This window comes from Tachypleus tridentatus, chromosome 13 (genome assembly GCF_004210375.1).
Source record: "Tachypleus tridentatus isolate NWPU-2018 chromosome 13, ASM421037v1, whole genome shotgun sequence".
In the NCBI taxonomy this organism is placed as follows: domain Eukaryota; kingdom Metazoa; phylum Arthropoda; class Merostomata; order Xiphosura; family Limulidae; genus Tachypleus; species Tachypleus tridentatus.
The window spans coordinates 206978475-207003904 of NC_134837.1; the positions used below are offsets into that span (position 1 = coordinate 206978475).

General features: G+C 36.0%; 1 protein-coding gene across 4 annotated transcripts in view; it reads right to left on the minus strand.

Annotated features, from left to right (window-relative positions):
- Nucleotides 1-3677: 3677 nt before the first annotated feature.
- LOC143238008 (adenylate cyclase type 2-like) overlaps nt 3678-25430 on the minus strand; it is a 186822-nt gene continuing 165069 nt past the window's right edge. For 3 of the 4 annotated variants that reach the window (XM_076477876.1, XM_076477874.1, XM_076477875.1), the window contains 8 exons: nt 23486-23652; nt 22124-22205; nt 17714-17872; nt 17256-17402; nt 16647-16745; nt 12778-12892; nt 10441-10565; nt 3678-6566 (listed from right to left, as the gene is read on the minus strand). In XM_076477876.1, the coding sequence (XP_076333991.1) occupies nt 6414-6566; nt 10441-10565; nt 12778-12892; nt 16647-16745; nt 17256-17402; nt 17714-17872; nt 22124-22205; nt 23486-23652 (1047 nt within the window). In that variant the 3' untranslated portion in view covers nt 3678-6413. The remainder of the gene's footprint in view (nt 6567-10440; nt 10566-12777; nt 12893-16646; nt 16746-17255; nt 17403-17713; nt 17873-22123; nt 22206-23485; nt 23653-25430) is intronic. The other variant, XR_013020380.1, reaches the window with a different exon arrangement.

A 25430-nucleotide genomic window follows, 5' to 3' on the forward strand; every position in this document is an offset into this window, starting at 1 on the left:
AATAAGACAGTTACTTCTAGTAGTCGTTAAAAATAACATTGGTTTAGGTGTCAAGTAAGACAGTTACTTCTAGTAGTCGTTAAAAATAACAACGGTTTAGGTGTCAAGTAACACAGTTACTACCAGTAGTTATTAAAATAACAACGGTTTAGGTGTCAAGTAACACAGTTACTACCAGTAGTTATTAAAAATAACAACGGTTTCGGTGTCAAGTAACACAGTTACTACCAGTAGTTATTAAAAATAACAACGGTTTAGGTGTCAAATAAGACAGTTACTTCTAGTAGTCGTTAAAAATAACAACGGTTTAGGTGTCAAGTAACACAGTTACTTCTAGCAGTCGTTAAAAATAACAACGGTTTAGGTGTCAAGTAACACAGTTACTTCTAGCAGTCGTTAAAAATAACAACGGTTTAGGTGTCAAGTAACACAGTTACTACCAGTAGTTATTAAAAATAACAACGGTTTCGGTGTCAAGTAACACAGTTACTACCAGTAGTTATTAAAAATAACAACGGTTTAGGTGTCAAGTAACACAGTTACTTCTAGTAGTCGTTAAAAATAACAACGGTTTAGGTGTCAAGTAACACAGTTACTTCTAGCAGTCGTTAAAAATAACAACGGTTTAGGTGTCAAGTAACACAGTTACTTCTAGCAGTCGTTAAAAATAACAACGGTTTAGGTGTCAAGTAACACAGTTACTTCTAGTAGTTATTAAAAATAACAACGGTTTAGATGTCAAGTAACACAGTTACTACCAGTAGTTATTAAAAATAACAACGGTTTAGGTGTCAAGTAACACAGTTACTTCTAGTAGTTGTTAAAAATAACAACGATTTAGGTGTCAAGTAACACAGTTACTACTAGTAGTTATTAGAAATAACAGTGGTTTAGGTGTCAAGTAACACAGTTACTACTAGTAGTCGTTAAAAATAACAACGATTTAGGTGTCAAGTAACACAGTTACTACTAGTAGTCGTTAAAAATAACAACGATTTAGGTGTCAAGTAACACAGTTACTTCTAGTAGTTATTAGAAATAACAGTGGTTTAGGTGTCAACTAACACAGTTACTTCTAGTAGTTGTTAAAAATAACAACGATTTAGGTGTAAAGTAACACAGTTACTACTAGTAATTAAAAATAACAACGGTTTAGGTGTCAAGTAACACAGTTACTTCTAGTAGTCGTTTAAAATAACAACGGTTTAGGTGTCAAGTAACACAGTTACTACCAGTAGTTATTAAAGATAACAACGGTTTAGGTGTCAAGTAACACAGTTACTTCTAGTAGTTATTAGAAATAACAGTGGTTTAGGTGTCAAGTAACACAGTTACTACCAGTAGTCGTTTAAAATAACAACGGTTTAGGTGTCAAGTAACACAGTTTCTTCTAGTAGTTATTAGAAATAACAGTGGTTTAGGTGTCAAGTAACACAGTTACTTCTAGTAGTTGTTAAAAATAACAACGATTTAGGTGTCAAGTAACACAGTTACTACCAGTAGTTATTAAAAATAACAACGATTTAGGTGTCAAGTAACACAGTTACTTCTAATAGGTATTAGAAATAACAGTGGTTTAGGTGTCAAGTAACAGAGTTACTTCTAGCAGTCGTTAAAAATAACAACGATTTAGGTGTGAAGTAACACAGTTACTACTAGTAGTTATTAAAAATAACAACGGTTTAGGTGTCAAGTAACACAGTTACTACGAGTAGCTATTAAAAATAACAACGGTTTAGGTGTCAAGTAACACAGTTACTTCTAGTAGTCGTTAAAAATAACAACGATTTAGGTGTCAAGTAACACAGTTACTACTAGTAGTTATTAGAAATAACAGTGGTTTAGGTGTCAAGTAACACAGTTACTTCTAGTAGTGGTTAAAAATAACAACTGTTTAGGTGTCATGTGAGACAGTTACTGCTAGTAGCCATTTTGTATAACAGTGGTTTAGGTGTCAACACACTTGTTGCTAGTAAGTGATTTTTTTTGTGTGGTTCGTTTGAGACCTTTCTTATTGATGTGATGACCTGAGAATCACTGGTTGTTACGAATATCATTTCACAGTTTTTTTCCGGTGAATTAATCACAAAGTTGCGCTATCAGCTACTCCTACAACCGGAATCAAATTGTTCCTTTTATTAGTCATAAGATCATATGTGGGACAGTGGATGTATCACGTAACAAAGAAACGATCAAGACTTTATAAATCTTACACTCCTGTAGACTGACTTTTAGAGTGACACTAAAAAGAACAATATATATTTAATAGTGGTTAATGTGTATATACCACACATAAACCCCACACTTATTGCTATAGAGGTTCATACGCTGTTGTTAATTGAATATGGTTTCTACACAGAATCCTTTCGTATCAAGATAGCTTTGATATAACTTATAATAAATCAACCACTGAATCTAGGTTACATCCGTGACTTCGCTAGAGGGCATTCCAAAACAAAACATAATTTCATTTAGATTATTAAACTAAAACCAAAACCAAACACTTTCTCTAATGTCTTTAATTTCCCCAGTTTTATTTTTCAGGCTCGCACCAGAAGTGACGTAATACATGTTTATAATACTGTGGAGCATATTGCTAGATAACTTATGAAGGCAGACAATGGTTTTGTTCTTACAAAACAGTTAGAACATATATCTGGAAAGAACCTTGTTCTGATCGACTCTCAGGATAGAAAACATACATTTTAAAATACACCGAAACATTAAACACAAAATATCGTTTATTTGTATATTTATTCTTTACTATTACTCTGCTATGTGGTTCAGCTTGTTGACGGAATGTAGTGTAGAAAGTTTTGTGTCGTGTGGTTCAGCTTGTTGACGTCCTGTAGTTTAAAGAATTAACCGAATCTCTCTGCCTCACAATAACAAGGTAACAATAATTCTTTTAATGAAATTTTAAGACACGCTCATTTTATCATTATTCATGAACTAATATAAAGTATCTATAAATGTGTTATACAGATTCCGTTTTCTCTAAACATTAAATTCCTGTCATAAAGTTACCATCTCAATGTACAACAGTATACAACCTGTAGGTAATGAAGTCAGGGTGACACAGTATACAACCTGTAGGTAACGAAGTCAGGGTGACACAGTATACAACCTGTAGATAATGAAGCCAGGGTGACACAGTATACAACCTGTAGATAATGAAGCCAGGGTGATACAGTATACAACCTGTAGATAATGAAGCCAGGGTGATACAGTATACAACCTGTAGATAATGAAGCCAGGGTGATACAGTATACCACCAGTTGATAATGAAGCCAGGGTGATACAGTATACAACCTGTAGATAATGAAGCCAGGGTGATACAGTATACAACCTGTAGATAATGAAGCCAGGGTGATACCACCAGTTGATAATGAAGACAGGGTGATACAGTATACAACCTGTAGATAATGAAGCCAGGGTGATACAGTATACCACCAGTTGATAATGAAGTCAGGGTGATACAGTATACAACCTGCTGATAATGAAGTCAGTGAATTTATGACGGGAAATAAAAGATCTTTTAAGATACATAAACGTTTCGACGAATATATCTGTATAACCAGACTCGAAATTACATAGTACCAACGAGATGCAAACCACGAATCATCAGATTTGCAGTCCGGGTACAAATGTCAAATATTCACTCAACCCAAACATAATTTCCTCATAGTTTTATTTAAAGTACAACATTGACATCAGTGATATTACATAACTTTTCTAAACACTTTGATTTGGTATCACGAATTCTCATACACATCGTTTCACTGGACTTGTACATAGCATCTTTGTTATTCTTGTTTCACTTATATTGCTAGTAAAGTACTGAACTAACTATTCCACTGACAACTTCCATACTGATACCCTCATTGTTTTTGTTCCTACTAATCAAAGTGTTTTTTAACTTTTATCGATTACACAAAATACATACTTTACAAATCTTGATGAAATTTCTTTCGGATATGTTTATTTTAAGCACAAAGTTTCATTATAAATAACCCAGTTGTAATTCAGTTTATATATATATATTCATACATATAACCTAACATATACATACCATATATATATATATATATATGTACAAATACACAGACAAATACATATGTAACCACTTCAATATTAGCCATTATACGTTTGTTTAAAACACACCGTTTCAATATCATTCAACCAATAATAATTCGTTATATATGTACACATTACAGTTTCATTTTTAGAGACGCAACACTTGGTATGAGGTTTCAGACGATTAAAACAACTAACAAACTGATTTGTTAAAAGGTATTGTGAAAGTATAAATCACCAACCATCATGGTTTAAAACATGTGACGTTTTTGGCCTTGAGAACTTTATTTAGTAGGATTTAATCTTGGGTTGCGAACGAATCAGAGATGGAGAAAATGGCCGATATATTGAGGCAACTTTATTGTGAGTACATTAAGAAAACTTTGCGAAACATCAAGTTTTAAATGTATAGAATACAGAATTATTACAATACATAACTTTATGAATAGACTGACTACAGGTCATCTAAGTGACATTTGACCCAGTAACACAACTTTAATTCGTTTATTATCAAAACACAAATATTGTACAGTTAACCTGAAAAGTGAAACACTGCTTGTAGTTTTTTTTTTTTTATGACAAGCGTACAAACATTTAATATTATTTAATTTAGCAGCATCACCACTGAACGCTATTATTTTAATAAAGTACAACAGATGGCAGCACTATAGTTATGGCTCACACTTTGCTCTAATCACAAAAAAAGTAAGAAATTTATGAAAACCTGAAGCACAAGTGCTATTAAAACTCCACATAGATAATGTTCTATGTCTCTTAAACGTTTTGTTTGTTTTGACTAAAAGTCGAGATGCAAGATACCTTAAGTAAATGACAGAACGCACAATACAATATGAAATATGTTGAACTACAACAATAACCCCCTTTCCTTATTTGGATTTTGGAGTTTGACAATAATTCATAGAATCATATTTTAAAATATTGACAATGAAGATTACAAACCTTACAGTACAGAGATTTCACACTGATTGTTTGTAAAAACTTTCAAAGCATAATTTTCACAAATTTATTTCAATACAGACCTTAATACGAATAGAAACATCTTGCTAGTTGGTTGATCATTTAAACATCCAGTTACATCGGATAAAGATAGAAGTTGGAGAAACAGTTCTGATTATTAAAATTCACATCTATTTAGTTTTATACAGATACTTTACCCCAGCTTGTAATTGTCAGTGTTATAGTTTCCCCAGAACATCAAAATTGAAGTTGTAGAAACCATAGTTTTCCGAAACCAAGAAGTTTCATAAAATAAGAAAAGTTACGTCGTGACGTCATTACCAGTACTTGATACCTCAGGTAATGTTGTCTTGGTGTTAACGTTTGATTCATATTAAATTTAAAGTATAGACGAATGAAAGAAGATACAATGTTCCCTGTGCTCTTCGGTAAAAAACTGACTTTACGTCATAGTTTGGCATTGTTAAATGTGTTTTAAAGAAGATTACTTACTTTTGGACAAGAAAAGAAAAGTTTGTTTGTTTTATCACAGATAACAAATAAAGAAAACAAGACCACAGAACACGTGAAAGACGAAACAAAACTCAATAAAAGTAGAGCTCAGTTCTAGCCACAGATAACTAGTTACTGGATGTCATTAAGATGACAGTTTTAGTTTTATTATAGTCATTATAAGTTACTCTGTTGTTATTTAATTTAGAAGATATATTCAAATTATTTTAACCTGATGTTTATATGGGGGGGGGGTGATAGAGGAGAACCATAAAAGGGATAAATCAAGGTTCTTATATGGAGTACTGGTGTCGTGGTGTTTATGTAGAACAGTTGAAAGATGTTCTTGTGATGAATAATCTAATGATGACAAACAGGACCTTATCACTACTTGTTAAGATATTCTATTCAATATTTAACTTATTTTTGTCTCTATTTGGATTTTAAGAATTCGTGATACGAGTTAACATTAATTATATACACTATCACATCGAAACAATGATTTTCAATCAAAAAGTCTCACCTGCTTTCATATTTCATCAGTTTAAAAAAAAAACGACACCTTCTTTGAACGAGGTTATTGAGTCACCTCGTGCTTATTGTCAAATCCCCGGATGTATCTAACAAAAAGAGAAATCCATTAACCTTAGACCCTCATTCTATACTTTCCACTATTTCCTGTCAACCCAATACTCTGAGCTCTGATATTGGATTTCATTCACCAATAAGCTGTCGAGTCCATTTTTAAATGAAGCTTGTTCAATTGGAATAGTTCCACACACACACACACACACACAAACATATACACACAAACATATATATATATATATATATATAAAATCAAATTCAATAGCTTTTGTTGCTTATTAAAGTCTCGAGGGAACCTCTTCGTCGAACTTATCAAATTGAGTTTTGACGAGGAAAGTGGTCAGATTACCCTTTCCTTTTACTTTAACCAGGCCACGGCATTCGCATTCGTAGCCACAATCCACTAATACTCTCGTAGTTTCTTCAGTAACCTGCCAAGAAACAAACATATTTTCAAAGAATTAAAAAATGGGTAGTTTTTTAGTGGCTCGTTTGTTATTAAGCGCAAAATTACACAATTGGCGGTTTTGCTGTGTCAACCACAGGGATCTAAGCTCGAATTTTTGTTGAGCCAGCAGGGACAACGGTTAAGATATGTATAAAAATACTAACTTAGCAATAAGTAGGAGCACTTATCTTCCACTTGTTTTATTGCAAGTAGTAACGTAGCAACAGGTGGGAGCACTTATCTTCCACTTGTTTTATTGCAAGTAGTAACCTAGCAATAGATGGGAGCACTTATCTTCCACTAGTTTTATTGCAAGTAGTAACCTAGAAACAGGTGGGAGCACTTATCTTCCACTTGTTTTATTGCAAGTAGTAACCTAGCAATAGATGGGAGCACTTATCTTCCACTAGTTTTATTGCAAGTAGTAACCTAGCAATAGATGGGAGCACTTATCTTCCACTTGTTTTATTGCAAGTAGTAACCTAGCATCAGATGGGAGCACTTATCTTCCACTAGTTTTATTGCAAGTAGTAACCTAGCATCAGATGGGAGCACTTATCTTCCACTTGTTTTATTGCAAGTAGTAACCTAGCAATAGATGGGAGCACTTATCTTCCACTAGTTTTATTGCAAGTAGTAACCTAGCAACAGGTGGGAGCACTTATCTTCCACTTGTTTTATTGCAAGTAGTAACCTAGCATCAGATGGGAGCACTTATCTTCCACTTGTTTTATTGCAAGTAGTAACCTAGCATCAGATGGGAGCACTTATCTTCCACTTGTTTTATTGCAAGTAGTAACCTAGCAACAGGTGGGAGCACTTATCTTCCACTTGTTTTATTGCAAGTAGTAACCTAGCAACAGGTGGGAGCACTTATCTTCCACTTGTTTTATTGCAAGTAGTAACCTAGCATCAGATGGGAGCACTTATCTTCCACTTGTTTTATTGCAAGTAGTAACCTAGCAATAGATGGGAGCACTTATCTTCCACTTGTTTTATTGCAAGTAGTAACCTAGCATCAGATGGGAGCACTTATCTTCCACTTGTTTTATTGCAAGTAGTAACCTAGCAACAGATGGGAGCACTTATCTTCCACTTGTTTTATTGCAAGTAGTAACCTAGCAATAGATGGGAGCACTTATCTTCCACTTGTTTTATTGCAAGTAGTAACCTAGCAACAGATGGGAGCACTTATCTTCCACTTGTTTTATTGCAACTAGTAACCTAGCAACAGGTGGGAGCACTTGTCTTCTACTGGTTATATTGCAAGTTACAAATGATCTCTCAGCCGTTATTAGATGGTTAGGATTTGAGGGTCGTGGGCTCAAATCACACCATCGAGCATGTTCGCTATTTCAGCCATAAGTGTGTTAAAGATTTACAGCCAGTCCCACTGTTCTTTAATAGTTCTAAAGTTGGAGATGGGTAGTTTTGAACAATCGCCTTTTTTCCAGTCTATTATTTTTTAAATTATAGACAGATAACAGTTCGTCCTCGTGAAGCTTTGCGCGAAATTCAACAAGCAAACTAAGAAAGACGTGTACATAATTAACCTTAGAACTGGAAAGTAACATAATATGCACTCGTTTAACATGTGACCTGGTAAAAACATTCTAGGTAAGATTATATATAATAGATGGCTTAAAACATCTTTCTAATGAATTGCAAATAGTCTCAGAACAAATACTGTGATATTTAAATAACGTAAAAAAGTCACAAAAGACATTCTAATAGCACATAGTCTCGAAATAAAGACTTTCTAATAACATGCGATTAGTCAAGAAAACAAAGGAAGGCCTTCTGGCAACACTTAAATAGTCACGAAATAAAACTTGTTCAATAGAATGATATCTTGCGAAAGAGAAGTGCTTCTTGTATCGCTTCAAGTAAAAATGTCGTAGTGCGAACGTAATGACCAGTTATTACTGAGGTTAGGCGTATTTTAAAAGGCCAACTTGTTGCCGTTCAACAAATATTCTCTATCACCCACTGTTCTCGGTTCGAAGGCCACGACTACACATTAATTGTAAATACTGACAGTTCTTGTCACTACAACAAGTACCTAAAACCACACATCTTGGCAGACCATGGATGTGGACATTGGCTTTCAAGATCAAACTTAGGCAAAATGTAGGCTTAGCAGTAATTGTTAAATAATATCGTTTTCGGTCGTGTTCGTCGTGAACATATCAGTTAGCTTCAAGATAGGTTATAAACATATTATCTTTTGACGCCTTAATTGTGAATTACAGGAGATATTCTCAGCTTCATCGCATTGAAGGTGTAGGAAGGTTCTCTTTCGAAACATTGTATCCCAGCTTTATAAATAGTAATCTCTGAAACAGCATTATAAGTATACCATATACTTTTGCTAGCGTTTCGCTTTCGAATGGTTAGAAATTCGACATAAACCAAATATATAAATGGTAAATATGCCGACAGTGCTTCTACGCTTCGCGATACATCACTGTCTTCACATATACAAATAAAGTGAATTAAAACTCTTCAAATAAAAAAGAAAATACGATTATTAAAAAGGAATATATGGCAGAGCAGTAAGTCCCAGGATAGTTCAGAACTGAGACAAAAACATAGTGGATACAATTATTTACGAAAAATATTGTTATATAATGTCCGACAGATGGCACGACACACATAGAGCAACGGTTTCTACGTAACACACTGAACAAAGTTTTAAAATACGGTTGCTATGTGGTGTATCTGACTATTAACAAAGCAGTAATAATGTTGAAGTCAGGAATTATAGAAAAATAAATATTTTTTCCCCACAGTCAAGCCCTGCTGCCATTACGACGCATGCTTCACTAAGAGGTTCATGTTTTAGAAATCTAACTTGTACATCACATATAAACAGATTACAAAGTTCCACGGTTGCTTATTTGTTATCATCTGCCACTGATAAACATGTACGACTTGCAGGACCAGTTATTAAAGTGTTAAACCGGTTAACAATACAGGTTCACGCACTGCACAAACTTCTAACTGAACAGCTGAGTCGTGGGTTTGAATCCCCGTCACACCAAACATGCTCGCCCTTTCAGCCGTGGGAGCGTTATAATGTGACGGTCAATCCCACTATTTGTTGACAAAACAGTAGTCCAAGAGTTGGTAGGGGGTAGTGATGACTAGCTGCCTTCCCTCTAGTCTTACACTGCTAAATTAGGGACGGCTAACACAGATAGCCCTCATGTAGTTTGGCGCGAAATTTAAAAACAAACAAACAAAACAGCAGTTCTTTTTAAAAAGAAAAATTAAAACCTTTCGATGACCTTAGAAGTATGGTTAAGTTATAAAGTCAAAGGTTATCTGAAGAACCTTACTTAGTGACCCCTGACCACGGGAATTAAAGTTATGGTTAATTTAAAACTAGAAAAAAATACAGTCGTATATAATAAATAAACTTAATATTCCCCAAACTGTTTAATTTCGAAGTTAAAGTTCAAGAGAAATCCATTTCAATGTACAATTTGATAAAAGAGTTTCGAAGAATTCCATTTCTCAGTGGTAACCCCGAAAACAAATTTATCAAAAACAAATAAGCTGTAGTCAGTGCGAGAAAAAACCTATACACAGGTTAAGAGAATAAAAGTGTCACTGTACACATACGTCACATTATACAGCTACAAAATATCAGGTGTAAAAAATAAGCTCAATATTCCCAAAACTGTTTAATTCTTAAGTCTATATATAATCACAGTCATTACAATTTCGCCCTAAAGTGATAGTTTGTGAGCAACAAACCCAGAACCTCACGGTCACTCTTACCCAAAGCAATGTTAAGTATCCATGAAACGGAGAGAGATGTAACTGGTTGACCACACGGACCAAACACTCACCTGTATCCGACCGGTAACACCACAACTATCCATTCTACTGGCGACGTTTACAGTGTTGCCCCAAATGTCGTATTGTGGTTTCTGGGCGCCAACAACTCCGGCAATCACTGGGCCATGGTTGATACCTACAAGATATAGAAAAGTAGGCCTAAAATCAGTATGTTTAAATTCAAATAGATAATACATTGTACAGAAGGACCATGAAAAGTAGCCCTAAAATCGGTGTATTTAGGATTGCATAGATAACTACCTCGATTACCCCTTCCTGGACGGAAGTTATGTAAATTCATGATTAACGAAAGGTTATCTTAGGACACGACAAGTTGATTCTCTTATATGTAATTGTAAAACAAAACTCCCATAAAAAACTGCAACACGCAAAATGTGAAACCACAAAAAAAACGCTCATGCCAACTTTGATGAACAACAACAACAGGGGGTGAAGTAAATGAGAAAAACATCCATAAAAACCGAAAAATGTGTACGTATCTCACATGGACCTAATAAACCTCCACACCCTGTGAAGTAATTATATGGACATATAACAGACACTACTATAATATTTATATAGATACGGTGTTGAAGCGTCGTACAAATAACCTTGGAGTTCCTATAGATTATACAGTTTTATAGTGTCGTTGTTGTTGTTTTTTTTGTTAAGTACAAAGCTACGCAGTGGGCTATCTGTGCTCTGCCCACCACGGGTATCGAAACCAGGTTCATAGCATTGTAAGTCCGCAGACATACCGCTGTGCCACTGGGAGGTATAAATATAAATAATATAGTACTGAAATGTTGTGTACATAATACAGATATCCATAGACACTCCTTGCCGTCAGTAATTTGGTTTATAGTTATTGTGGGTCATCACATTAATAACGTTTTTATTCGTTCTTTGTTATCTTTGAAGAGACTTTCTGTTCAGCGTCTAACTTTTTTACAATAACTCAAGGGAACATCTATACTGTTTTTACAAAAAGACATGTGTGGTAAGGTTAGTTAAGAAACGAGTTTTCAGTCGTCACGTTTCGACGTGAAACGAACTCTCGCTAATATATTTAGAGGAATACAAAAAATGAATAATTCTGTTTAATTATCCTGAACTTACAGTTAAATAAATCCACCTATAAGACCTTAGATTCCTCGAGACATTTCTCGTCCGAACTGCATAACCTCGCGGGTAATCTGTTTATTTCCTCAATAGAACAGACATCACACACACACACGAAGGGTCATCTTTGTAAAGAACTGACTTTAGCAACTGCTAATAGCAAGGAGACAGACTTGACGCACGTATAGAACGCGTTATAAGCTTCCTTTTCACTCTATACAGTCAGGTTTGAAAACGTACATATAATACGTTCTTGGCAAACACATTGATTGAAAACAAATTTCATTTCACGTGTTCAGAAAGGATCTCAGATCTAACGAAAACATTGTTGAAAGGATTTCATAGAGATGAAAAATATATATGTGGATTAAATTACAGTAATTTAATACGTCATCAATTCAGTACAGCTTTAACATAACACAGCATTACATAAATTAGTATAATATTAACATAGCATTTACATAAATCAGTATATTTTTAAAATAACTCAATATAACACTAACATAACTAAGTATAATATTAAAGTAACCCAATATACCATCAAAGTAACATTAATGTAATTCAGTATAACATCAGTATGCGTTTTCTTATAGCAAAGCCCACCGAGGGGAATCGAACCCTTGATTTTAGCGTTGTAAATCCGTAGACAAACAGCTCTACTAGTGGGGTCATAGCATCAGTATAACCCAATACAACATTAATGTAATTCAGTATAAGATTGGTATAGCATCATTTAACGTTATACGATTTTAACTCAATGTAACATTAAAACACAACTAGCTACGTCTACTTATGTGAAATAACTTTGCAGCCAGCCAATCATATATTTAAAAGTGAGTATATATTTTTGGGCATGCGCATAAGATAATTTGACTGTAAGTGCTAAGTTTAGAGATATTGTCTTTTCGTGTCTTTCGAAAGTGCATCCACATCTTTCTAGATGTCTCTCTCTATTTCTATATATATAAATTGAAACTGTGGTTTAAACATTTTTTCTAGATTTTATTATGAAATACTTTCGGCTTGAATGGGACAATGATGCTCTAAACCAGTGGTTCCCAACCAGGGGTGCGAGATGACATTTGTTTTGGCCACCTTCACCTTTATTCTTAAATACATAATTACTGTCAGGGGTGCGAGAACATATTAAAATTTTTTTAGGGTGCTGGGCATAAAAAAGGTTGGGAACCACTGCTCTAAAGGATTGAGAAAACAGTGCCACCTACCGACTCGCAGCCTGAAACGTTGAAAGGACTCCCTGTTGATTTGATCCAACAGAGACATAAGGGCTATAGCAAACTCAACTAACGACACCAGGTTGTGCTGCGCTCTAGTTCGACCCTGTTAATAATCGATTACTACTGTAAATAAAGTCAACAGTAAATGAAACATGGAAGGAAGAAGACAAGTAACACTTCAGATAATGTTGAGAAAAGTGAGCTCTGTGACTCTAAAAGATGTTACCATGGTAACAATTTTGTTCTGTTTTATTTACAAGTAATATTCATTTATTTTACATTTTCCTATTAAATAGTGAAATAAAATATATTTTTTTGAAGATCACATGTCTACTTACCCCAGTGTTGTCCTATTGAGAGCAACAGAATGTGAAAAAAGTTAAACAGTGTAAATATACGTTACAGATAAAACATTACAACTAGTAGTAAGTGTTACATTAAATACAATATTTGTTAATGACAGTTCATTGTAAAGCACAATGCTATACCGTGAGTTATTTAAGCTTTGACCACCAGGGGTACCATATGCCGAATTTAAATGTTGTAAGTAGTTTGTTTTGAATTTCGCGCAAAGCTACACGAGGGATATCTGCGCTAGCCGTCCCTAATTTAGCAGTAAGACTAGAGGGAAGGCAGCTAGTCATCACCACCCACCGCCAACTCTTGGGCTACATTTTACCAGCGAATAGTGGGATTGACTATGGTATTATGAAGCTCCCACGACTGAAAGGGCGATCATGTTTGGTGTGACGGGGATTCGAACCCACGACCCTCATATTACGAGTTGAGAGCCTTATCCATTTGGCCGTGTTGTAAGTAGTCAGATCTAATGATGAGCCACAGGGACCAACAGAGAGGGAATTAGTTATGAATTATCAATAAGTGTGTATTTACGTTGGACTCGTATCATCGAGTTGGTTTGTTCTTAATAGAGTAGAAGATAAACTATTTTTGATATTTTTTGTTTCGTCTAATTTAATATTTTTTTAACAGAGGGCGTTTCAAATTCATATTTTACAAACATTTTTCTTCTTTTTTATTATTTAAAAAAGAAGAAATAGACAGAATGTTTCATTACGTGTATAAAGGTACCTTATGTTTTATCATTCAGTCTATAATATATTTTGAAAGGAAGTCATTATATCCTATTATATTCTATCTTTTATCAACGTTCTACGGTTTACACCGTACGAATTTCTTGCTGTATCTTGGTGCCTCAAAAGAACATCTTTAGGTCCATACGTTCTAGCACTTTGTTTCAAAGTGATTTCTATCGGTAGGACCGGCACGTGACTAATTGGTTTCTCAAAGAATCCAAGTCTTTCATCTCAAGTTCTTTTCACTATGCTCTGTGAAGCAGAAATTGAGGAAACAAAGCGACAAGGTAAAGACCTTCATTCGAGCAACGAAAATAAACTTAGCTGCAGTAAGCAAGCAGCAGACTTAAATACGGGCATTTTACTAATGTCATTCAGGCTTAGTACAAACGTGGAGTAAAATAAAAAAAAGGTTTCTTTTGATGATCACTTTTTAAAAGATTTTTAAAAAATATTTCACACGAACCCTTCAGAATTTCTCATTTTTTGAATAGCTATATTTAATATAATTATAATGTAATTGTATAAACTCGTGAATGAAAGGTACAAGTCCCGTCTTTGTGAGCAATTAAATATATAGGGCCCGGCACGGCCTGGTGGTTAAGGCACTCGACTCGTAATCTGAGGATCGTGGGTTCGTATCCCCATTGCACCAAACATGCTTGCTCTTTCAGCCGTGGAGGCATTGTAATGTGACAGTCAATCTCACTATTCGTTGGTAAAAGAGTAGCCCAAGAGTTGGCAGTGGGTGGTGATGACTAGCTGCCTTCCCTCTAGTTTTACACTGCTAAATTAGGGGCGGCTAGCGCAGATAGCCCTGGTGTATCTTTAAGTGAAATTTATAAACAAACAAACAATTAAATATATTTATTTTATTAGGTAACACTCTTAAGATTCTTCTCTCGCTAATTATTAAAACTATTCACATTCGTTTTTTGTTCCAACAAAGTATTAACACCGTCTGTGGATCAGCGTCATATCTGAGGGCTTACAAGGATAAAATTGTGGTTTCGATGCCAGTGTGCAGACAGTCCATTGTGTATTTTTGTGCTTACCAACAAACAAACAAATGATAAGTTTGTAACAATGCTTGCAACACTGTTCACGCAGGTTACTAACAATAACTACATTTTTTTACCCGCGAATTATCAACAAACTGTTTCCCTCGAGGATCGTAACATTTGGTGATATTAAGCATACAGAAAGGTCCTTCACAAAACTGGTTTGTTTGGTTTCTTGTTTTTCAGACCAAAGCCGAATTAACGCTTTCTGTTGTGTCCAACTCGGAGAACCGAACCCCGAATAATAGCGATGTGAGCTCGTTAACTTACCATTATCCCACCAGGGGACGTTGAAAATTAATAGAATCCGGGAAAACTATATAGAAACAATGTATAATCCTCTATCTCTATTGGAATATTTAGAAAAATCTCCACAGACTATGATTTGACAACATTTCATGGAACTGAAAATATTTCCAACGGCTCTACAGAAACCCTCGTGACAAAAAAAAAATTTCTGGACATCCAGATATGTAGAATATAATTCATCAAGAACTGTATAATGTCTGTTACTTTGAAATATTTATAATATTTTTTTATTATTCATTTCTGACCTAGTTTTTATGGAATAAATTTGCATAGTTTTTTAGTTCCCATATACACGATGTTTACCGTATGCAGGTACAAATGTCTTTGTGGAGTACATAGCTAACCATTGGTTATACACCACATAGATATCAGATGTGTGTGTGGTTTTCTTATAGCAAAGCCACATGGGGCTATCTGCTAAATTCACTGAGAGGAAAGGAAATCCTGATTTTAGCGTTGTAAATCCGTAGACTTACCCCTGTATCAGCAAGGGACAGGTATCAGATATAATTGTAGTCAAACTTTGTAGTAACTCCATCGGTTCCAAGTAGCATTGAAAACGCTGAAGATGTGCAAGTTATATTCTGCTTATAATTACTGTATCTCTTGTTTTCATAAATTTCTAAATATTGATGAATTATATGATTTTGGTACCGATAACAGTATATTCTGTTATGTGTTACGAAACATTTTTTGGCTTGTTTGTAATTAAGCACAAAGCCACACCATTGGTTATCTGCCCACCACGGGTATCGAAACTCGGTTACTGGCGTTGTCAGCCCACAGACTGTACCACTAGGGGGCTATAAATATTTAAAAATTATTATTACACAATACATCAAAGCACTTTGATTCATAGAGTGTTCCAGAAATCATTAGAATTCCAACAAACTCCAAAAGGATTTCCATGTAATTGCTTTACAGAATGCCTTAAGAGAACCTTAAAATTTCTACATAAATGATTTGTGGAATGTTTTAAAATAGTTTAAAATTTAGTTCTTTTAAAACCAATTCTACGAGTTTTCTATTGAAAAACAACTGTAGAACGTTTTATATAGAATGCCCTCAAAAAGTTTTCTTAGGGGTAGTTTTGTTTTGCTTTGAAGTAGTTAAATATGTCTTTACGTTCGTTTCTTAACGTGTGTCTTTTGTGTCTTCCTTATAGCAAAGGCACGTCGGGCAATCTGATGAGTCCACCAAGAGGAATCAAATCCTTAATTTCAGCGTTGTAAATCCGTAGACTTACCGCTGTACCAGTGAGGGGACGTTTCCTTACATACAGAGAAGAATCTAACATTATTTTCTAATGTACCATCAATGTTTTTATATTGATGCTGAGGTTTTCCCTTTTTCTATAAGTTATAAGGTCCTCCACGTGGAGGTAACTTACACTTTCTTCCTTGCCTGGTTGAAGACCGGCAGCTGCCATATAGGTACTTCCAATAGTCTTTATTTTCTCTACACAGCTGAACTTGGGCTTTGACAGAAGCTAAATAAGAACGTGTTACAATCGATTTAAAGCTAATCAAGAAACATTCAGATACGTCTAATTGAATTTTCCATTTTATATCCTGGCGAACTTGTATCAATGAGTGGTTGAGATAACTCCCGGATCGAAGTCTTTACTCACAAACCTAAGCAACACCCCCCCCCCCCCCACCCTCTACTTCCCACACATAAATATTAAAAAAACCCACATTTTTCAAGTGTATATTATATACATATATGACAAAGATTATTTCTGAGTGCTCCTTACATATATTTAACAAGATTCAAATAAGCAAGACAACAAGGAGAGAACAGAGCGTGAGTTCATGACGAAAATACCTTTACCAGGACCATCCTAAATGACGAAGGTTGGTTTGTATATTACCCTCAGACCTGCCAGAAGTAGGAGACAAAAATAAACATAACTTGTTGCTCTTAAAAAACATTAAATTATCCTTGAAACAAACTTTCTGTAGCATGTTTATGGTAAGAAAAATCTGAGACAACATGCCTTGTCAAAATCACAGATGATCTCATTCAGAAGACGTAGACATTCCAGACCTTGTTTATTGATGTCTGTCTCGTCGTAGAATTCTTTGTAATTAGGAATGGAAGCGAACATCACAGCCACACTATGGTAGCATTCATGGTAGAGATCCTGTTCAAAAATAACAGCAGGGAAACAGTCAAGTTCTATCTATGTTAATCAGAAGATAACAGAAGAAAGACCTGCCATGTTTTATCTCTGATATTTTACTGTTAATCAGAAGATAACAGAAGAAAGAACTGTCATGTTGTACCTCTGATATTTAAGTGTTTATCAGAAGACAACAGAAGAAAGACCTGTTACGTTTTATCTGTGAAATTTACTGTTTATCAGAAGACAACAGAAGAGAAACCTGTTACGTTTTATCTGTGAAATTTACTGTTTATCAGAAGACAACAGAAGAGAAACCTGTCACGTTTTACCTCTGATATCTTACTGTTAGCCAAGTAATGTTCAGCCACGTGTGCCGGTAGAATATTTTCCAGCAAAACCTTGTTTATACTTCCCATTGTTTCTACCTCGTCTTGCTCTACACGTAGTTTAGCCCGCCAGAGAAAGTCTGCCCTGAAGGTAAACTCCATCTACGAAATGTATTCCAACAATAAGTTCTTTGATAGCGAGGACAATCAGTATTATTAAATTACAATAATATTTTAAAATGGGCCAACTTTAATATAACATTTAGTTTCTACTGATAACAATTTTTATCTTGCTCAACTTCATTTTACCACCAGTTATAAACCTTGTATTTGTATTGAGTTTACTTTCAAAAGCGTTCGTGTTATTGATAATAACAATCAAACTCAAACTAAAATCAAGTGTTTTTATTTATATTTGCTAGTCAACCAGTAACCTGTGTTTCAAGGAGCTGTCTTTAGTAGCCTGTTTTAAGAAGCTGTCTTTAGTAACCTGTGTTTCAAGGAGCTGCCTTTAGTAACCTGTGTTTCAAGGAGCTGTCTTTAGTAGCTTGTGTTTCAAGGAGTTGTCTTTAGTAACCTGTGTTTCAAGGAGCTGTCTTTAGTAGCTTGTGTTTCAAGGAGCTGTCTTTAGTAACCTGTGTTTCAAGGAGCTGTCTTTAGTAGCTTGTGTTTCAAGGAGCTGTCTTTAGTAACCTGTGTTTCAAGGAGCTGTCTTTAGTAACCTGTGTTTCAAGGAGCTGTCTTTAGTAACCTGTGTTTCAAGGAGCTGTCTTTAGTAGCTTGTGTTTCAAGGAGCTGTCTTTAGTGTGTGTTTCAAGGAGCTGTCTTTAGTAACCTGTGTTTCAAGGAGCTGTCTTTAGTAACCTGTGTTTCAAGGAGCTGTCTTTAGTAGCTTGTGTTTCAAGGAGCTGTCTTTAGTAACCTGTGTTTCAAGGAGCTGTCTTTAGTAACCTGTGTTTCAAGGAGCTGTCTTTAGTAACCTGTGTTTCAAGGAGCTGTCTTTAGTAACCTGTGTTTCAAAGCTGTCTTTAGCTGTTTTAAGGAGCTGTTTAGTAACCTGTGTTTCAAGGAGCTGTCTTTAGTAACCTGTGTTTTTCTTTAGTAAGGAGCTGTCTTTAGTAGCTTGTGTTTCAAGGAGCTGTCTTTAGTTCAAGGAGCTGTGTTTCAAGGAGCTGTCTTTAGTAACCTGTGTGTTTCAAGGAGCTGTCTTTAGTAACCTGTGTTTCAAGGAGCTGTCTTTAGTCAAGGAGCTGTCTTTAGTAGTGTTTCAAGGAGCTGTCTTTAGTAACCTGTGTTTCAAGGAGCTGTCTTTAGTAACCTGTGTTTCAAGGAGCTGTCTTTAGTAGCTTGTGTTTCAAGGAGCTGTCTTTAGTAACCTGTGTCTCAAGGAGCTGTCTTTAGTAGCCTGTGTTTCAAGGAGCTGTCTTTAGTAACCTGTGTTTCAAGGAGCTGTCTTTAGTAACCTGTGTTTCAAGGAGCTGTCTTTAGTAGCTTGTGTTTCAAGGAGCTGTCTTTAGTAACCTGTGTTTCAAGGAGCTGTCTTTAGTAACCTGTGTTTCAAGGAGCTGTCTTTAGTAGCTTGTGTTTCAAGGAGCTGTCTTTAGTAACCTGTGTTTCAAGGAGCTGTCTTTAGTAACCTGTGTTTCAAGGAGCTGTCTTTAGTAACTTGTGTTTCAAGGAGCTGTCTTTAGTAACCTGTGTTTCAAGGAGCTGTCTTTAGTAGCTTGTGTTTCAAGGAGCTGTCTTTAGTAACCTGTGTTTCAAGGAGCTGTCTTTAGTAGCTTGTGTTTCAAGGAGCTGTCTTTAGTAGCTTGTGTTTCAAGGAGCTGTCTTTAGTAACCTGTGTTTCAAGGAGCTGTCTTTAGTAGCTTGTGTTTCAAGGAGCTGTCTTTAGTAACCTGTGTTTCAAGGAGCTGTCTTTAGTAGCTTGTGTTTCAAGGAGCTGTGTAACCTGTTCAAGGAGCTGTCTTTAGTAACCTGTGTTTCAAGGAGCTGTCTTTAGTAGCTGTGTGTGTTCAAGGAGCTGTCTTTAGTAACCTGTGTTTCAAGGAGCTGTCTTTAGTAACCTGTGTTTCAAGGAGCTGTCTTAGTAGCTTGTGTTTAGCTGTCTTTAGTAGCTTGTGTTTCAAGGAGCTGTCTTTAGTAACCTGTGTTTCAAGGAGCTGTCTTTAGTAGCTTGTGTTTCAAGGAGCTGTCTTTAGTAACCTGTGTTTCAGGAGCTGTCTTTAGCTTGTGTCTTAGTAACCTGTGTTTCAAGGAGCTGTCTTTAGTAGCTTGTGCTTCAAGGAGCTGTCTTTAGTACCTGTGTTTCAAGGAGCTGTCCTGTGTTTCAAGGAGCTGTCTTTAGTAGCTGTGTTTGTGTTTCAAGGAGCTGTCTTTAGTAACCTGTGTTTCAAGGAGCTGTCTTTAGTGTGTGTTTCAAGGAGCTGTCTTTAGTAGCTTGTGTTTGCTGTCTTTAGTAACCTGTGTTTCAAGGAGCTGTCTTTTAGTAGCTGTCTTTAGTAACCTGTGTTTCAAGGAGCTGTCTTTAGTAGCCTGTGTTTCAAGGAGCTGTCTTTAGTAACCTGTGTTTCAAGGAGCTGTCTTTAGTAAGTGCTTGTGTTTCAAGGAGCTGTCTTTAGTAGAGCTGTCTTTAGTAGCTTGTGTTTCAGGAGCTGTCTTTAGTAGCCTGTGTTTCAAGGAGCTGTCTTTAGTAGCCTGTGTTTCAAGGAGCTGTCTTTAGTAGCCTGTGTTTCAAGGAGCTGTCTTTAGTAGCTTGTGTTTCAAGGAGCTGTCTTTAGTAACCTGTGTTTCAAGGAGCTGTCTTTAGTAGCCTGTGTTTGCTGTCTTAGTCAAGGAGCTGTCTTTTAGCTTGTGTTTCAAGGAGCTGTCTTTAGTAACCTGTGTCAAGGAGCTGTCTTTAGTAACCTGTGTTTCAAGGAGCTGTCCTGTGTTTCAAGGAGCTGTCAAGGAGCTGTCTTTAGTAGTAACCTTGCTGTCTTTTCAAGGAGCTGTCTTTAGTAGTAAGCTGTCCTGTGTTTCAAGGAGCTGTCTTTAGTAACCTGTGTTTCAAGGAGCTGTCTTTAGTAGCTTGTGTTTCAAGGAGCTGTCTTTAGTTTGTGTCAAGGAGCTGTCTTTAGTAACCTGTGTTTCAAGGAGCTGTCTTTAGTAACCTGTGTTTCAAGCTGAGTAACCTGTAGTAAGCCTGTGTTTCAAGGAGCTGTCTTTAGTAGCTTGTGTTTCAAGGAGCTGTCTTTAGTAGCTTGTGTTTCAAGGAGCTGTCTTTAGTAACCTGTGTTTCAAGGAGCTGTCTTTAGTAACCTGTGTTTTAAGGAGCTGTCTTTAGTAGCTTGTGTTTCAAGGAGCTGTCTTTAGTAGCTTGTGTTTCAAGGAGCTGTCTTTAGTAACCTGTGTTTTGTGTTTTAGTAACCTGTGAGGAGCTGTCTTTAGTAGCTTGTGTTTCAAGGAGCTGTCTTTAGTAACCTGTGTTTCAAGGAGCTGTCTTTAGTAACCTGTGTTTCAAGGAGCTGTCTTTAGTAGCTTGTGTTTCAAGGAGCTGTCTTTAGTAACCTGTGTTTCAAGGAGCTGTCTTTAGTAACCTGTGTTTCAAGGAGCTGTCTTTAGTAACCTGTGTTTCAAGGGCTGCTGTCTTTAGTCAAGGAGCTGTCTTTAGTGTGTTTCAAGGAGCTGTCTTTAGTAACCTGTGTTTCAAGGAGCTGTCTTTAGTAACCTGTGTTTCAAGGAGCTGTCTTTAGTAACCTGTGTTTCAAGGAGCTGTCTTTAGTAACCTGTGTTTCAAGGAGCTGTCTTTAGTAACCTGTGTTTCAAGGAGCTGTCTTTAGTAGCTTGTGTTTCAAGGAGCTGTCTTTAGTAACCTGTGTTTCAAGGAGCTGTCTTTAGTTTCAAGGAGCTGTCTTTAGTGTGTGTTTCAAGGAGCTGTCTTTAGTAACCTGTGTTTCAAGGAGCTGTCTTTAGTAACCTGTGTTTTAAGGAGCTGTCTTTAGTAACCTGTGTTTCAAGGAGCTGTCTTTAGTAACCTGTTTCACAATGTTGCTAGTGACAGTGCGTGTTTAATTACTGCTAGTTACTGTACGTGTTTATTAATGTAAAAGTACATTTGATGTTATTAACAAGTTACGTTTATTTAATGTTATTAAAATATAACAATATACACAGGTGTACAACAGCCACATTATACGGTATATGGAATTGTAAGACACGTCAGTTTCTTCTCAGGATTGTCATTAAAAGTGCCCTTAGTTAAATAACAGAAAAGTTTTCTGTCTATTACAATACTTCTGACGTTAATTATAATATGTTTCTATTAAATGTAAATATATATATACATTATTTTATTTTTTTTTGACTGTCAGGATCAAACTGTACGTTTCAACATGTGCTCGCACACAAACATACCATAAGGAATGTTCTTACCTGTCGATCTAAAACATGGAGGACAACCAAAAATACTACGAAAAACGACGTAGTATGGATGTGCAAAGGCGTTTCGGTCAACCTGAAACGATATATTATTCGATGGATATTTCATTTCATTAAAAAAAAATATCGTATCAATAACTATTTCGAAAAGCATGATTTACTTACTGTTTGGTACAAAGTCACACAACGGGTTATGATTGTTCGAAACCCGATTTTATCGTACTCACCATGCGGACCATTGTTTAAACATATTAAAAACCTTTCAATACATAAAACAATTCACATGAAACTGTTGACTAGAAGTCAGCCAACAAAACTTTAATAAAAATCCTATTTTGATAAATTGTTGTTTTTTTTAGAAATATACACGAAAACCTAAAGAAAAAAGACATTATATTGTTATTAAATGTAAGTGAAGCAAAGCTACACAAGGGCTATCTGCGCTAGCTGTCCCTAATTTAGCAGTGTAAGACTAGAGGGAAGGCAGTAGTTATCACCACCCACCGCCAACTCTTTTGCTACTCTTTTACTAACGAATAGTGGGATTGACCGTAACGTTATAACGCCCCCACGGCTGAAAGGGCGACCATGTTTGGTGTGACGGGGATTCGAACACGTTTCGAGTATCAGTAGTGGAAAGTAGCTCCTAATTAATCTTAATTTAAAAGTTTGAGATGTTTCCTGACTTATTACTGAACACTATGATTGGCTATTTTCAATTACTAAAAAGAAGAAGGACCCAATAAAAATATATTGTCATGTCGGACATGAAGGAAATATATCCAAAGGAAAATATGCATGAAACATGATATGTTAACATTAAAACATGACGTCACTAATGTACTGTTTCTACGTTATTGTTCAGAATTGACAATTAGCAAGTCCTCAACTTATTCTCTGATTAACCCTGAAACCACGAGGTTAGATCTTTCTTTCCAAGTGACGTTATTAGGCTTACCTCTTGGATTTTCTCGGACTAAAGGTGGACCAGCATGGCTAGATGGGTAAAGGCATTCGACTCGTAATCCGAGAGTCGCGGGTTCGAATCCCTCTCGCACCAAATATGCTCGCCCTTTCAGCTGTTGGGGATATATAATGTGATGGTTAATCCCACTATTCGTTGGTAAAAGAGTAGCCCAAGAGTTGGTAGTGGGTGGTGATGACTAGCTGCCTTCCTCTAGTCTTACACTGTTAAATTAGAGACAGCTAGCGCTGATAGCCTTCGTGTAGCTTTGTGCGAAATTAAAAAAACAACAATTGGACTAAAGGGCGGACTAACGAGAGAGTCATTACAAGTAAGACACAAGTAGTACATGCCTCTGACAAAGAACAGAAATTATTATTTTTCTTTCTTACCCTTCGTCCATCTCCAGAGCCTCAGCGAATAAGTCGGGCCGGACAATTACGAAGGTCACAGTGAACACTGCAACTTCCGTAACCATGACAACTAGTTTAAGTAGATAGTTTATACGTAAGAATACGGATACGGTGGTCAGGGCTAGTACAGCTATAAATTGGTGGTACTGAAAAGACATAGAAGAAATGTGGTTAACAAAAAAAGGTATATATATTTAATATACTTAGTTTGAAAACTCTCTCGACAATAATTGTCTAGTAAGCCGTTTTTTGTCATATTATAATGTTTACTGCGTGTGCAAGAATCACTTATTATTTTCATCGGTTTATTTTTCGAAACTAATGTTATACTTGGGTCGTTTTTTACTTCCTAACGGAATTATTAAATTTAAAACATTTATCACAATTCAAACAGTATTTTTATCTTTTTTGTTTTTCCAGTCTAGACATTATTATTATAGTCTGGATGAGTTTCTTAGGCCTAACACTGTTATTAAATTGCGGTTATTCCTTAACGTCCTAATAAAGTGTTACATCTTGAATGTGTTTTTTGTCCCAGCATCATTTTTTTTTATATATTTTGGTTGTTCCTTATGGTCCCAATATAGTGTTACATTTTGTATCTGTGTTATTGTAACAATAAAACAGTATAATCTTTATGGTCCTAAAAGTATTCTATCACTTGAAATTTAATTTAACGTGGTAATTTACCGCTGCATTTGTATTCACTTTTAGTCCTAGCAGTACAGTTAAATTGTTAGCAAAAACATAAATACAAAAGGGGCACAATGTCAGCTGTAATTTATCGCACAAACCCATCTATAACAGGGTCACAATGCCAACTATAATTTCTTGCACAAACCTATCTATAACGGGGGCACAATGTTAGCTGTAATTTATTTTACAAACCTATCTATAACGGGTGCACAATGCCAGCTATAATTGTTTGCAAAAACCTATTTATAACAAGGGCACTGTGCCAGCTGCAATTTCTTGTACAAACCTATCTATGACAGTGGCGCAGTGCCAGCTGTAATTTCTTGTACAAACCTATCTATAACAGGTGCACAATGCCAGCTATAATTGTTTGCACAGACCTATTTATAACAGGGGCGCAGTGCTAGCTGTAATTTCTTGCACAAACAAATCTATAACAGGGTTGCTGTAACAGTACAAACCTATCTATGGGGCAGCTGTAAGTTCTTGTACAAACTTATCCATAAAAGAGGCACAGTGCTGTGGTAATTTCTTGTACAAACCCATCTATAACAGGGGCAAAGTGCCAGCTGTAAGTTCTTGTACAAACCTACCTATAATAACAACGGGGAAACAATGGCAGCTGCAATTTCTTGTACAAACTTATCTATAACAGGGGCACAGTGCCAGCTGTAATTTCTTATACAAACGTATCTATGACAGGGGCACAGTGCCGGTGGTAATTTCTTGTACAAACCCATCTATAACAGGGGCACAGTGCCAGCTGTAATTTCTTGTACAAACCTATCTATAACAGGGGCACAATGCCAGCTGTAATTGTTTGTACAAACCTATTTATAACAGGGGCACAATGACAGCTGTAATTTCTTGTACAAACCAATCTATAACAGGGTTGCCAGCTGTAATTTCTGGTACAAACCAATCTATAACAGCGGCGTAGTGCCAGCTGTAATTTCTTGTACAAACCTATCTATAACAGGGGCACAGTGCCAGCTGTAATTTCTTGTACAAACCTATCTATAACAGGGGCACAGTGCCAGCTGTAATTTCTTGTACAAACCTATCTATGACAGGGGCACAGTGCCAGCTGTAATTTCTTGTACAAACCTATCTATAACAGGGGCACAGTGCCAGCTGTAATTTCTTATACAAACCTATCTATGACAGGGGCACAGTGCCAGCTGTAATTTCTTGTACAAACCTATCTATAACAGGGGCACAGTGCCAG